This window comes from Oryctolagus cuniculus, chromosome 19 (genome assembly GCF_964237555.1).
Source record: "Oryctolagus cuniculus chromosome 19, mOryCun1.1, whole genome shotgun sequence".
Classification (NCBI taxonomy): domain Eukaryota; kingdom Metazoa; phylum Chordata; class Mammalia; order Lagomorpha; family Leporidae; genus Oryctolagus; species Oryctolagus cuniculus.
In genome coordinates, this window is record NC_091450.1 from 66,642,320 (window position 1) to 66,655,203 (window position 12,884).

Below are 12,884 nucleotides of genomic sequence, written 5' to 3' on the forward strand. Positions count from 1 at the left end.
TGTAGATTCTGGTTATTAACCCTTTATCTGTTGCATAGTTTGCAAATATTTTTTCCCATTCTCTTGGTTGTCTCTTCACTCTCCTGACTGTTTCTTTTGCAGTACAGAAACTTCTCAATTTGATGCAATCCCTATAGTTGATTTTGGCTTTGACTGCCTGTGCCTCCTGGGTCTTTCCAGAAACTCTTTGCCTGTGCCAATATCTTGAAGGGTTTCTCCAATGTTCTCTAATAACTTGATGGTGTCAGGTTGTAGATTTAGGTCTTTAATCCATGTTGAGTGGATTTTTGGTGTAAGGTGCAAGGTAGGGGTCTTGCTTCATGCTTCTGCATGTGGAAATCCAGTTTTCCCAGCGCCATTTATTGAATAGACTGTCCTTGCTCCAGGAATTGGTTTTAGATCCTTGATCAAATATAAGTTGGCTGTAGATGTTTGGGTTGATTTCTGGTGTTTCAATTCTGTTCCATTGGTCTATCCATCTGTTTCTGTACCAGTACCATGCTGTTTTGATTACTACTGCCCTGTAGTATGTCCTGAAATCTGGTATTGTGATGCCTCTGGCTTTGTTTTTGTTGTACAAGATTGCTTTAGCTATTCGAGGTCTCTTGTGCCGCCATATGAATTTCAGCACCATTTTTTCCAGATCTGAGAAGAATGTCTTTGGTATCTTGATTGGTATTGTATTGAATCTATGAATTGCTTTTGGGAGAATGGACATTTTGATGATGTTGATTCTTCCAATCCATGAGCATGGAAGATTTTTCCATTTTTTGGTATCCTCTTCTATTTCTTTCTTTAAGATTTTGTAATTCTCATCGTAGAGATCTTTAACGTCCTTGGTTAAGTTTATTCCAAGGTATTTGATTGTTTTTGTAGCTATTGTGAGGGGGATTGATCTTAGAAGTTCTTCCTCAGTCATGGCATTGCCTGTGTATACAAAGGCTGTTGATTTTTGTGCATTGATTTTATACCCTGTTACTTTGCCAAACTCTTCTATGAGTTCCAATAGTCTCTTAGTAGAGTTCTTTGGATCCTCTAAGTAAAGAATCCCATCGTCTGCAAAGAGGGATAGTTTGAGTTCTTCCTTCCCAATTTGTATCCCTTTAATTTCTTTTTCTTGCCTAATAGCTCTGGCTAGAACCTCCAGAACTATATTGAATAGCAGTGGTGAGAGTGGACATCCCTGTCTGGTACCAGATCTCAGTGGAAATGCTTCCAACTTTTCCCCATTCAATAGGATGTTGGCTGTGGGTTTTTCATAGATTGCTTTGATTGTATTGAGGAATGTTCCTTCCAAACCCAGTTTGCTTAGAGTTTTCATCATGAACGGGTGTTGTATTTTATCAAATGCTTTCTTGGCATCTATTGAGATAATCATATGGTTTTTGTTCTGCAGTCTGTTAATGTGGTGTATCACATTGATTGTCTTGCACACATTAAACCATCCCTGCATACCAGGGATAAATCCCACTTGGTCTGGGTGGATGATCTTTCTGATGTGTTGTTGCATTCTATTGGCGAGAATTTTATTAAGGATTTTTACATCTATGTTCATCAGGGATATTGGTCTGTAATTCCCTTTCAGTGCTGCATCTTTTTCCGGCTTAGGAATTAAGGTGATGCTGGCTATATAGAAAGAATTTGGGAGGATTCCCTCTTCTTCGATTGTTCTGAATAGTTTGAGAAGAATTGGAGTTAATTCTTCTTTAAATGTCTGGTAGAATTCAGCAGTGAATCCATGTGGTCCTGGGCTTTTCTTTGTTGGGAGGGCCTTTATTAGTGTTTCAATTTCTGTCTCATTTATGGGTCTGTTTAGGTTTTCTGTGTCTTCCTGGTTCAATTTAGGCAGTTTGCATGTGTCCAGGAATCTATCCATTTCTGATAGGTTTCCCTGTTTGCTGGCATACAAGTCCTTGTAGTAATTTCTGATGATTCTTTTTATTTCTGTGGTGTCTGTTGTTACATTTCCTTTTTCATCTCTGATTTTATTGATTTGGGTCTTTTCTCTTCTTTTTTTAGTTAGTTGGGCCAATGGGGTGTCAATTTTGTTTATTTTTTCAAAAAACCAGCTCCTCGTTTGGCTGATTTTTTGGAATGTTTTTCTTGATTCAATCCTGTTGATTTCTTCTCTGATTTTAATTATTTCTCTTCTCCTACTAGATTTGGGTCTGGTTTGCTGTAGGTATTCTAGATCCGTGAGGTGAATTGAAAGCTCATCTATTTGGTGCCTTTCCAATTTCTTGATGTAGGCACCTATTGATATAAACTTTCCTCTTAACACTGCTTTTGCTGCGTCCCATAAGTTTTGGTATGTTGTGTTGTTATCCTCATTTACTTCCAGAAAGTTTTTAATTTCTCTTTTGATTTCTTCTATGACCCATTGTTCATTCAGGAGCATGTTGTTCAATCTCAATGTGTTTGCGTATGCTCTAGGGATTCCTGAGTTGCTAATTTCCAACTTCATTCCTTTATGGTCTGAGAAGCTGCATGGTATGATTCTAATTCTTTTGAATTTGCTGAGACTTGCTTTATGGCCTAGTATGTGGTCAGTCCTAGAGAAGGTTCCATGTACTGCTGAGAAGAATGTAAAATCTTTAGCTGTAGGATTGAAAGTTCTGTATATATCTGTTAGATCCATTTGGGCTATAGTGTCGTTTAAATCTACTGTCTCCTTGTTGATCTTCTGTCCGGATGATCTGTCTATTTCTGAGAGTGGAGTATTGAAGTCCCCCAGTACTATTGTATTGGAATCTAAGTCTCCCTTTAAGTCCGTTAATAAATCTTTTAGATAAACTGGTGCCCTGTAGTTAGGTGCATATACATTGATAATTGTTATATCTTCTTGTTGTATTGATCCCTTAATCATGATATAGTGTCCCTCTTTGTCTCTCTTAACAGTTTTTGTGGTAAAGTTTATGTTTTCCGATATTAAGATGGCTACGCCCGCTCTTTTTTCATTTCTGTTGGCATGGTATATCTTTTTCCAGCCTTTCACTTTCAATCTGTATGGATCTTTGTTGGAAAGATGTGTTTCTTGTGAGCAGCAAATAGATGGGTTTTGTTCCTTAACCCAATCAGCCAATCGGTGTCTTTTAACTGGACAATTCAGGCCATTCACGTTCAATGTGACTAATGAAAAGAGGTAACTTTGCCCTGCCATTTGCCAAAGATAAGTTCTAATATATGCTTTGAATTCTCTGTGATCTTTTGCTGTGAGGTTTCCTTCCTTGGTTTCCTTCCTTTACCTTCTTTCATATTGATGGCTGTGTTTCTGTGTTTCTGTGTGTAACACATCTTTAAGCATGTTTTGCATGGCTGGACGAGTGGCAACAAATTCTTTCAATCTGTTTGCTATGAAAAGTCTTTATTTCACCTTCATTCACAAATGATAGCTTTGCAGGATATAATATTCTGGGCTGGCAGTTGTTCTCTCTTAGTACCTGGGCTATATCTCGCCATTCCCTCCTAGCTTGTAGGGTTTCTGATGAGAAGTCAGCTGTGAGTCTGATTGGAGATCCTCTGAGAGTAATCTGATGTTTCTCTCTTGCACATTTTAGGATCTTTTCTTTATGTTTCACTGTGGAGAGTTTAATTACAACGTGTCGTGGTGAGGATCTCTCTTGGTCGTGTTTATTAGGGGTTCTGTGAGCTTCCTGTACTAGGATTTCTCTGTCCTTCTCCAAACATGGGAAATTTTCTGCTAATATCTCACTACAAAGGCCTTCTAATCCTTTCTCTCCATGCCTTCAGGAACTCCTAGAACCCGAATGTTGGGTTTTTTAATAGTATCCTGAAGATTCCCAAAAATATGTTTTAGATTTCTAATTTCCTCTTCTTTTCTTTGGTCTGACTGTATCCTTTCCTGTTCTCTGTCTTCTAAGTCCGATATTCTGTCTTCTGCTTCACCCATTCTGTTTGTAAGGCTCTCTATTGTGTTTTTCATTTGATCTATTGAATTCTTCACTTCAGTCACTATCACAGTTTCCTGTTGTACTAGTTGTTTCGTTTCATTTTGATTCCTCCTTAATATTTCATTTTCACGAGAGAGATTTTCTATCTTGTCCATTAAGGATTTCTGTAGTTCAAGAATTTTTTTTGAGAACTTCTTAATGTTCTTATCAATTTTTTGAGATCTGCTTCTTGCATTTCTTCTATGTCATCATCTTCATAATCTTGAATTGGGGTGTCTTTTTCATTTGAGGGCGTCATGGTGACTTCCTTGTTTTTATTACCTCGGTTTTTGCGTTTGTTATTTGGCATATTGGAGATATTTGGTTTCTTCACTGTGGTGCTTTTTCTTGTTATACTATGACTCTAGATTAAGTGGACTATCTGTTTTTGATGGAGCCTTAGGGCTTGAGATGGGTGTGGCCTGAGAGCTCTGTTTGGTGTGCCAAAGGTGACACTCCCAGGTTAGGCGTGGTAAACCTCTCTCTCTCTCTCTCTTTTTTTTTTTTTTTTGATTCAAAAGGGAAGTAATTCTGCACAGCTGAACGAAGTTGGAGGTAGTTAGCAGGGAAATGATATACCCACAGGAGCCAGAGATCAGAAGCTCTTTCCCAAGAACCACACAGGGAATCTGTTCGGCCCTCAGAGTGGGCTCAAATTCTCCTTCAGTCTCCCACTGGGTTGCCAAAGTTACGGAATTGTAGCGTCTCTGGAGAGTGCTCACGTGAATTCCGTGAGTTCTCTCCCCCACCGTCTCTTTTTTCACAGTCTCTGTTCAGTAGCACCACAAATTTACTAGGTCCTAATCTCCTGTTAATTCACCCCGCCCAGAGTCAGGTTTTTCTGCTAGGCTCAGGGCCTGTGCAGACCTGAGGTCGCTCTGCTTATGACGTATGTCCAAGATGGCGCCTGCTCTTTGTCTTGCTCGCCCTTGAGAGGTGAGCGGAGAGAGAGAAACCCGTGTCCGTACCAGTCACCTTTTTTTTTTTCTCTCTCTCTCTCTTCCAGTCAGCCTGGTGAACTCCCCCCCCCCCCCGGGGGTCGTTCCCTCTAGTCTCCTCTCTCCGCTTGCCTGCCGGTGTCTCGGGCTATTGAGGTTCGGCTCACCTCGCGTTCCAGCGCTGGTGTGTTGAGTCTGCCGCTGGTGTCCCGAACTGTGGGCTCCCACGCTCTCCACGCAGGTCTGCTGTGAATCACGCGTTCCGGAAGAGTTTCTTCTGCTGTTTCCTCCCCTACTCTTCCTTGAACCTGCAGTATCTCCACTTTTATTAAACTATCTCTCCTCGGACTATCAGTGTGCTCCCTTCCTATTCCGCCATCTTGCCTCCTCCCTCTGAAGAGGTTTTTTATTTTTTTTAAACTATGTCTGTGTTAAGTGGACTGCCTGCTGTTGGAGGAGCTTTGGAGGCTTGAGATGGGTGTGGCCTGAGAGCTCTGCCTTGTTCTTCTGGGTTACAGGTGTGCAAAGGTGACACCCTCAGGTTATGCATGGTAAATCTCTATTTATTTATTCATTTATTTTATTTTTTATTCAGGTGGTAAGTAATACTGCACAGCTGAGCAGAATTGATGGTATTTAGCTTCTGATCTCTGGCTTCTACCCAAAGAGTCTGTGCTGGCTCAATTTCTCCTGGGGACTCCCACTGGGTTGCCTAGGCTACTGAATTGTTAAGCCTCAGTTCCTTAGCTCTCTCCTTTTGTTATGTATATCCCAAGTGGGGTCTGCTCTTTGTCTCTTGCTAGCCTTTGTAAGGTTGGCGGAGAAACTTGTCTGTAACAGTACCCCCCCCACCCTTTTTTTTTCCTTCTTCTCTCCTGTAGTCAGTCTGGTGAACTTTCCCGCCTCAAAGCCCGCTTCCCTCTAGATTCTGTCCGCCGTTTCCCTGCCATTGTCTCCCGTTACTGAGCTTATCTCCCTTTCCATCGCCGATGTGTGGACTCAGATCCCTTGGCGTCCCTGCTCTCCCTGCCGGTGTCTGTGTCACTTCCACTCCTCTTCCTGCACGGCGCGCAGACCCTGCGGCTCCCGAAGCTCGGCTTCTGTGCGGTGGACGACCTTGCTCTCCCAGTAGGTCCTCTGAGTCACAGCCACTAGATCCGGAAGAGTTTCCTCTGCAATTTTTTTCCTGATCCTTTTTCTGAGGCTACCGTAACTCCACTTTTATTAAACTAAATTTTCCCGGACTATCGGTGCGCGCCCTCACTATTCCGCCATCTTGGCTCCGCCCCTGTTTCTGAAACTTTAGCTTTAATTTTTTTTCGTTGAACAGTAGTCAGTATTATTGTTTTGCCCCTAAGGATTTATTTACTTTTTCTGTAAATGAAATAATGACCTATAGATAAGCAAAATACTCAAAGTTCAGCGTATTTAAAAGAATTCAATGCTTAATCCTTTGTAAGTAAGACTTAGTTATTCTGAGGTAAGACTTATTCTGAGGTTTATCTGCATTAGACATTTGCAAGTTTGTAGAGCAAGGTCAGGTAAGTTAGCCATGACTTGGTGTTCTGATAGCTGATGCAGAAGTTTGTATAGGAAGCTTCCAGTTGTAATGAAGAATTCACATCATTGGAGAAAATAGACTTCAATGGAGTAGGGCTCTCTTGGGCTGTGTCACATGTGAGAAGACTGTGGTTTGCATGGAAGATGCGGAATCCCAACACCCAACTCCTAAAGGTCAGATGCCTGTTTTTTTCCTGGTCTGTGTTTACCTCAGAAACAGAGAGAGACCCTACAAATGCAAATGGAATGGTGAAACAAGGTATTATCAGAAACACGTATGTGTTAGTTTCTGCTTTGCACACATGGTGCTCTGTTCAAGTGTTGTGCCCGCTGCTGGGGGGCGGGGGAGGAGAAACATGTGAGTGTCTCAGGCCACCAAGCATCTGTTTTCCCCTCTCTGCCCCCACAGGCAGCCACCACACTGTGTTCCTGACACTTACAGCAATGCCACGCTCTGGTACAAGATTTTCACGACTGCCAGAGATGCCAACACTAAATACGCTCAAGATTACAATCCTTTCTGGTGTTACAAGGGGGCCATTGGAAAAGTCTATCATGCTTTAAATCCGAAGCTTACAGTTATGGTTCCAGACGTAAGTGAGAAAAATCTGTGGCTGGCTGTTCTGGAACCGCTGGCCCAGGCTCTGTTTAGTTCTTGGATTAACTTAGTCTCTGCCACTCTAGACTTTCAGCTGGGTTGGGAACCTAGGCAGAGAGGGTAGACATGGGGAAACAGGTCACCCTTTGGGTTAAGAAACATCTTGTTCTTTCTTCTATTTTCTGCTGTGTTCAGCAGTAGTTACTTAAGCACTGTCGTGTGCTGACCCAAAAGGATTCCTTGAGATGCCTGTGTAGTGCTACTGATGCACACAAGCATGCTGGGAGAGTGTGTGCTTCATGTGGATCTGAGCAGTAGTAAGTAGCACTGTTTGGTATTCAAAAAGGTAGAGGTGAGTCATACAAGGAGATGAACCTTTGGGTAGTGTTTTTTTTGTTTTTGTTTTTTTTTGTTTTTGTTTTTTGACAGGCAGAGTGGACAGTGAGAGAGAGAGAGACAGAGACAAAGGTCTTCCTTTGCTGTTGGTTCACCCTCCAGTGGCCGCCGCCGCGGCTGGTGCACCACGCTGATCCGATGGCAGGAGCCAGGTACTTATCCTGGTCTCCCATGGGGTGCAGGGCCCAAGCATTTGGGCCATCCTCCACTGCACTCCCTGGCCACAGCAGAGAGCTGGCCTAGAAGAGGGCAACTGGGACAGAATCCGGCGCCCCGACCAGGACTAGAACCTGGTGTGCCGGCACCGCAAGGTGGAGGATTAGCCTAGTGAGCCGCAGCACCGGCCTAACCTTTGGGTAGATATTGAGGCCTGCATAGGTTTTCCATGGACAAAGAAGAAATGAGAAGAAAACATTTACTAATGTTGCAGGTGAAGAACTAATTTAGTGTCCTTTTCTAAGAGCTCTTCCCTGTCTTCCTGTCTGTGTGGGTGAATTTCTTTTTGTTTTTTTTTTTTTTTTTTTTTAAAGATTTTTATTTATTTATTTGAGAGGCAGAGCCACACACACACACACACACACACACAGAGAGAGAGAGAGAGAGAGAGAGAGAGAGAAAGAGAAAGGTCTTCCTTCCATTGGTTCACTCCCCAACTGGCTGCAATTGCCAGAGCTACACCAATCAGGAGCCAGGAGCTTCTTCCTGGTCTCCCATGCGGGCACAGGGGCCAAGGACTCGGGCCATTCTCCACTGCTTTCCCAGGCCACGGCAGAGAGCTGGATTGGAAGAGGAGCAACTGGGACTAGAACTGGCGCTCACATGGAATGCTGGTGCTGCAGGCAAAGGATCTACCCACTGTGCTACGGCGCTGGCACTGTGGGTGAATTTCTTATCCCTTGACCTTTTCCCTGCTTCTTTTCTGTAGTTCATTTCTATGCAGTTGTAGAAGTTCTTAGGCTGGAGGCCTGCATGAGGGAGCAGTGGAGAGTAGGCTGGAAGCCTTCTGGAGTTTCTCCCACTGGCTGGGCCTGGTGATTGATTACCTGTGGGTGGTGAAAGGTCATCCAGGATGTCCTAAGCATCTTCAGCCTGAGACTTAGGAGAGTGGGGGAAAAGCATAAAGAAGGGAGCTGCCTCCCCTGGGGAAAGGTTGTGTGCTGAGGCCTTGCAGGTCAGGGAGTCATGAGTTAGGAACACAGACATGGGCTGTGAGCTGAGAAACCTGAGGGCAGTTGCTGGAAGAGGCTGTATCCAGGGAAGAGAAGGGGGAAGACGAGGCTTGAGCCTTGGGAGAGGAGAGCTTGTGGGTGGGTGGGGGTTGGAGCATTGTGAGTGCAGAAGCCAGGACAGAGCAGAAACAAAAGAAAGAAGTGGGAGGTCCCCAACAGGGCTCGCCTGGGAACTCCAGGTCTTCATTTAGTGAGTACCAGCTTTTATAGCTTGGGAGCCCAAAGAGATAACTTCCTGTTTGGCTTAAGAATTAAAGTTGAGGGGGCCAGTGCTGTGGCTCAGTGAGTTAAAGCCACAGCCTGCAGTCAGGCATCCCATATGGGCACCAGTTCCAGTACTGGCCCCTCCACTTCCATACCAGCTCCCTACTACTGTGCCTGGGAACGCAGTAGAGGATGGGATGGCCCAAGTGGTTGGGCCCTTGCACCCATGTGGGGGACCTGGAAGCAGCTCCTGGCTCCTAGCTTCAGCCTGGCCGAGCCCTGGTCATTGTAGCCATTTGGAGAGTGAACCAGTGGATGGAAGATTTTTCTCCCTTCTCTCCTTCTCTCTGTCTGTAATTCTGCCTCTCAAATAAATAAGTAAACTTTTAAAAAAAGCTAATTAAAGTTGAGATGAGATTGGAGGCTGTGAATTCTGTCCCCAGAAACCTAAACTGGAAGTCTGTTGGTAACTCAGTGGTCACTTTTCTCTTCTTTCTCGTTTCCATTTAGGATGACCGCTCATTAATAAATTTGCATCTCATGCACACCAGTTACTTCCTCTTTGTGATGGTGATCACAATGTTTTGCTATGCTGTTATCAAAGGCAGACCCAGCAAATTGCGTCAGAGCAATCCTGAATTTTGTCCTGAGAAGGTGAGCAGCATTTCCTAGAGAGTTCTATACACCGAAACTCCTGGTTAGTGCTTATCCATTGATTGTGGGTGGCCCCTTTACTCCAGACTAATTCCTGTCTTTTCAGCCAAAATCACGGTGTTAGATTTTCAGCCATACTGACTTTGCAGAGGTATTGGCTGTGCCATCACAGTAACATCCCCATGAGACACTGGACACTGGACCTGGACAACTGGCCTTCCTTCTCCCCCTTCATCAGCCTGAGAAGTCATCTAATAGATGCCAATCAGGGCTTAAACCTGCAGACCAGGGAGCCAGCCCAGTGGTTCTGCAGATGGGCTTCTTCTAGGCAGTTTGCTCAGGAATTCAGTGGCATCCTTGTCTGTCAGCTGCCTGTAGTCAGGGCAGCCTGGATGCCTAAGCCCCCTTCCCCAACTCTCGGGTGCCACTGGGGCTGAGTCCCTCGGTTTGCCGTTTGTCTGGACTCCTTGTCTTGCTGTCTTCTAGGTGGCTTTGGCTGAAGCCTAATCCCACAGCTGCCTGTTTCCTGAGAGAGACTGAAAGAACCATAATCATTGCCTGCTGAACCCAGCCTGGGCCTGGCCACTCTGTGAATACATGATGATCTTGCAATGTTGGGTTATTCCAGCCAAAGACATTTCAAGTGCCTGTAACTGATTTGTACATATTTATAAAAACCTACTTTGAAATTGGTTCAATGATGCACGTGCTTTGCACTGGGTGCAGCCAGAGCCCTTCAGCCTCACCATGGGACTTGTGGACTGGGCAGGGTATTTTCCGCATAGTGCTAGAGAGGATGTGGGGGTCTAGCTGCCTGGGAGCAGGTGGTGAGCTTTCCACCAAGGTCACAGGCACGTTTCTTCACTGGTGGGGTCGAAGTTGGCTTTGGTTCTGTGTCAGCCCGGTATGTTCAGAATGTTTGAAACAAGTCTGCACCTTTGATATGATCTTGCATTTCCAAAGCCACCAATCCATTTTGTGGATTTTAATGTGTGTGTGGCTTAATTGTAGTAACAGCAGTAATACCTTTTCTCCATTTTGCTTGCAAGGAAACATACCTGTTTCAGTTTTGGGTTACTTTTGGAAGACACAATGAATAAAATAGTCACATTTTAATACCACTTTAGTTAGGAAAGAGTTGTGCTTTTATCCTGAGTAAAAAGTTAAATATTTCAGTGCCACCTACATGCTTCATTTTCTATCTGGACAGTGAGGAACCTGGTCTGCAGTTGCACAGAATGTTCTGCTCTCTTTCTGCCCTCTTGCCCCTTCCTGCTATGATAAAAGTCAAAGCAGCTCTCTCACTCAGAAGGGCTTAAAATCAAGTAAATGGCTCAGTGTAAATTAAAAAGGAGTTGTTCTATTTTCTGGGATGTAAATGACAGTATGAAAAGAGAGATGACTTGATAGAACAGCCATGAAAAGGTTTGTGTTTTTGTTTTTCCAAGAGGATGAATTTTTCCACTCTTGGCATTTATTTCTATGCAACCAACACATCTTCAGAAAGAAAATGGCAACTAGGGAGATCTGTAACATGAAAAGGGTGCCTGTGAAATTGGAGAGACTGTAAGTCCGAGTTGCCATTTATCAAAGAAAACCAAAAATATTTTTCTTGGAAGATTGTGATCATGTAGTTTCTGTGTCCTGTTTTCCTTCTGATTCTTCATTTTTAAAATTTCATTCTCTGCCTTACTGTTTTTCTTTTTCGTAATAACTCTTAACCTAAAGAACTCATTGTCATTTTGTTCTGTCAGGCAGTGTGAGAGCAGGAGGGCAGTGAAAACACTGGACATGGCTGTCAGTACTTCTTTCCTTTAGGTCTGTTGCCTGTTCTAAATTATGATTAGCTCCTGCAGTCTGAAATATATTGGCCTAGAACATTTTATCACAGGCAGTCTTGAATGGACCACACTGTGGGCTTTGATTTGTAAAATCACGAAATAATAAGTTAATATTCCTTTTTTCCCTTTGAGTACATTTGAAGTGCAGTAATCATACTTGTCTTTCCATTTTTTTTTTTTTTTTGTATGATACAAGTTGCTTACATAATGCATGGCTAACTTCTTAATTTAGTTTTCCCTTTGGAGACTCTGAGACCCTTTATGAGACAAGATTGAAAAAGAGCCCTTTGGCTTGGCCTTTAGAAACATCTACATCATTAGGCCCATCAGATTTTAGATTAAGCTGCTATGAGTTAATAAAATCCTAGTGAAGTGGAGTTACAGGAGTGGAGAAGTTGTAACTGGCAGAGTCATATTAAAGGAAAGAGATAAGTGATGAAAGTCCATTTCACTGGTCTCTTCTATCTAGCTTGTTACCCAGGAGAATGACTCTGTTCAAGTGATGGGGAATGGCTGGAATCCAGCCAGGGGAGGAAGGAGACTGTCAGGCATGAGGAGAGGAAGTGCCAAAAATGCCTGGACAGTGTGACTTGTCATGAGGCCAGAATGTGTGCTGTAAAATTCAGCATTCATACTAGCAGGTACTTCTCAAAGATCTAACAGAGATGCAGCAGTGTGTGAAGGTAGATGGAAGAAGGCTGGGGAGGAGAGGGGACCGGGGCCCTGGCTGAGGAGGCCTCATACCTGAAGAGGTTTCCACAGAATCTCAGATGCTGTGGGCTCTGTGACTACCTGGGCACCTAAGACAAGGCCTGTTCCTCAGCTGTACTTGCTGGTGGACTTGAGGATGAGAAGAGCATTCCAGCGGTGGCCTGGGCCGGGAGCACTGGCTCTTCCTCAGGCATCTTGCACTGGAGGTCCATTAGAAGGTGAGCACCTTCCTACTCAATGGTTGTTTCAGATCATATTGATCTCTTTCCTTTGTCTTTTTGTCCTTTCACTGTATGACTTGAATCAGTTTTGATTCTATTTGTAAGTTTTTCTCATTTTTAGGAACCTGTCATTTCTGTTGCGTTTTCTTGGGCAGTGTGTAGGGATTCAGCATCCTGGTTTTTCGACCCTCCTGCAGGCACTGTGGGGTGACGAGGGCCAGCAGATCCATTTCCCTTCTCTTGCTGCATGATGGTCAGTTGCTGATCTGTTAGGGCATTCACTCCCTGATTAATTTTCTGTGTTTGAAATATGTGCGTATGTGCTTTACAGAATAAAACATCTGAATTTATTTCTGTGTGTCCTTTTCCTCTAGTCTGGTGCTTTCTCAGGAAAGAAAAAAAATTAAAAACCATTGAGGGGTTTTGCAAGCTGCTCTTGGAGGTGTCACCAGCAGGAGAGGGTGGCATAGTGTTTCCTAATAAAGCGGCCACCAAAGCCCATGGTGTTCTCCCTGAGAGTATAAACCACTCCTAGTCAACTTGGCCAAAAGGTTCTCAGAGACCTGAACCAAATCCTGCCCT

General features: G+C 43.8%; 1 protein-coding gene across 3 annotated transcripts in view; it reads left to right on the top strand.

The window, feature by feature from the left end:
- Positions 1 to 12,652, top strand: part of TMEM248 (transmembrane protein 248) — a 46,188-nt gene extending 33,536 nt beyond the window's left edge. For all 3 annotated transcript variants that reach the window (XM_017338226.3, XM_070064759.1, XM_051836344.1), the window contains 3 exons: positions 6,858 to 7,041; positions 9,386 to 9,529; positions 10,016 to 12,652. In XM_017338226.3, coding sequence (XP_017193715.1) covers positions 6,858 to 7,041; positions 9,386 to 9,529; positions 10,016 to 10,036 — 349 coding nt within the window. In that variant the 3' untranslated portion in view covers positions 10,037 to 12,652. The remainder of the gene's footprint in view (positions 1 to 6,857; positions 7,042 to 9,385; positions 9,530 to 10,015) is intronic.
- Positions 12,653 to 12,884: the final 232 nt, after the last annotated feature.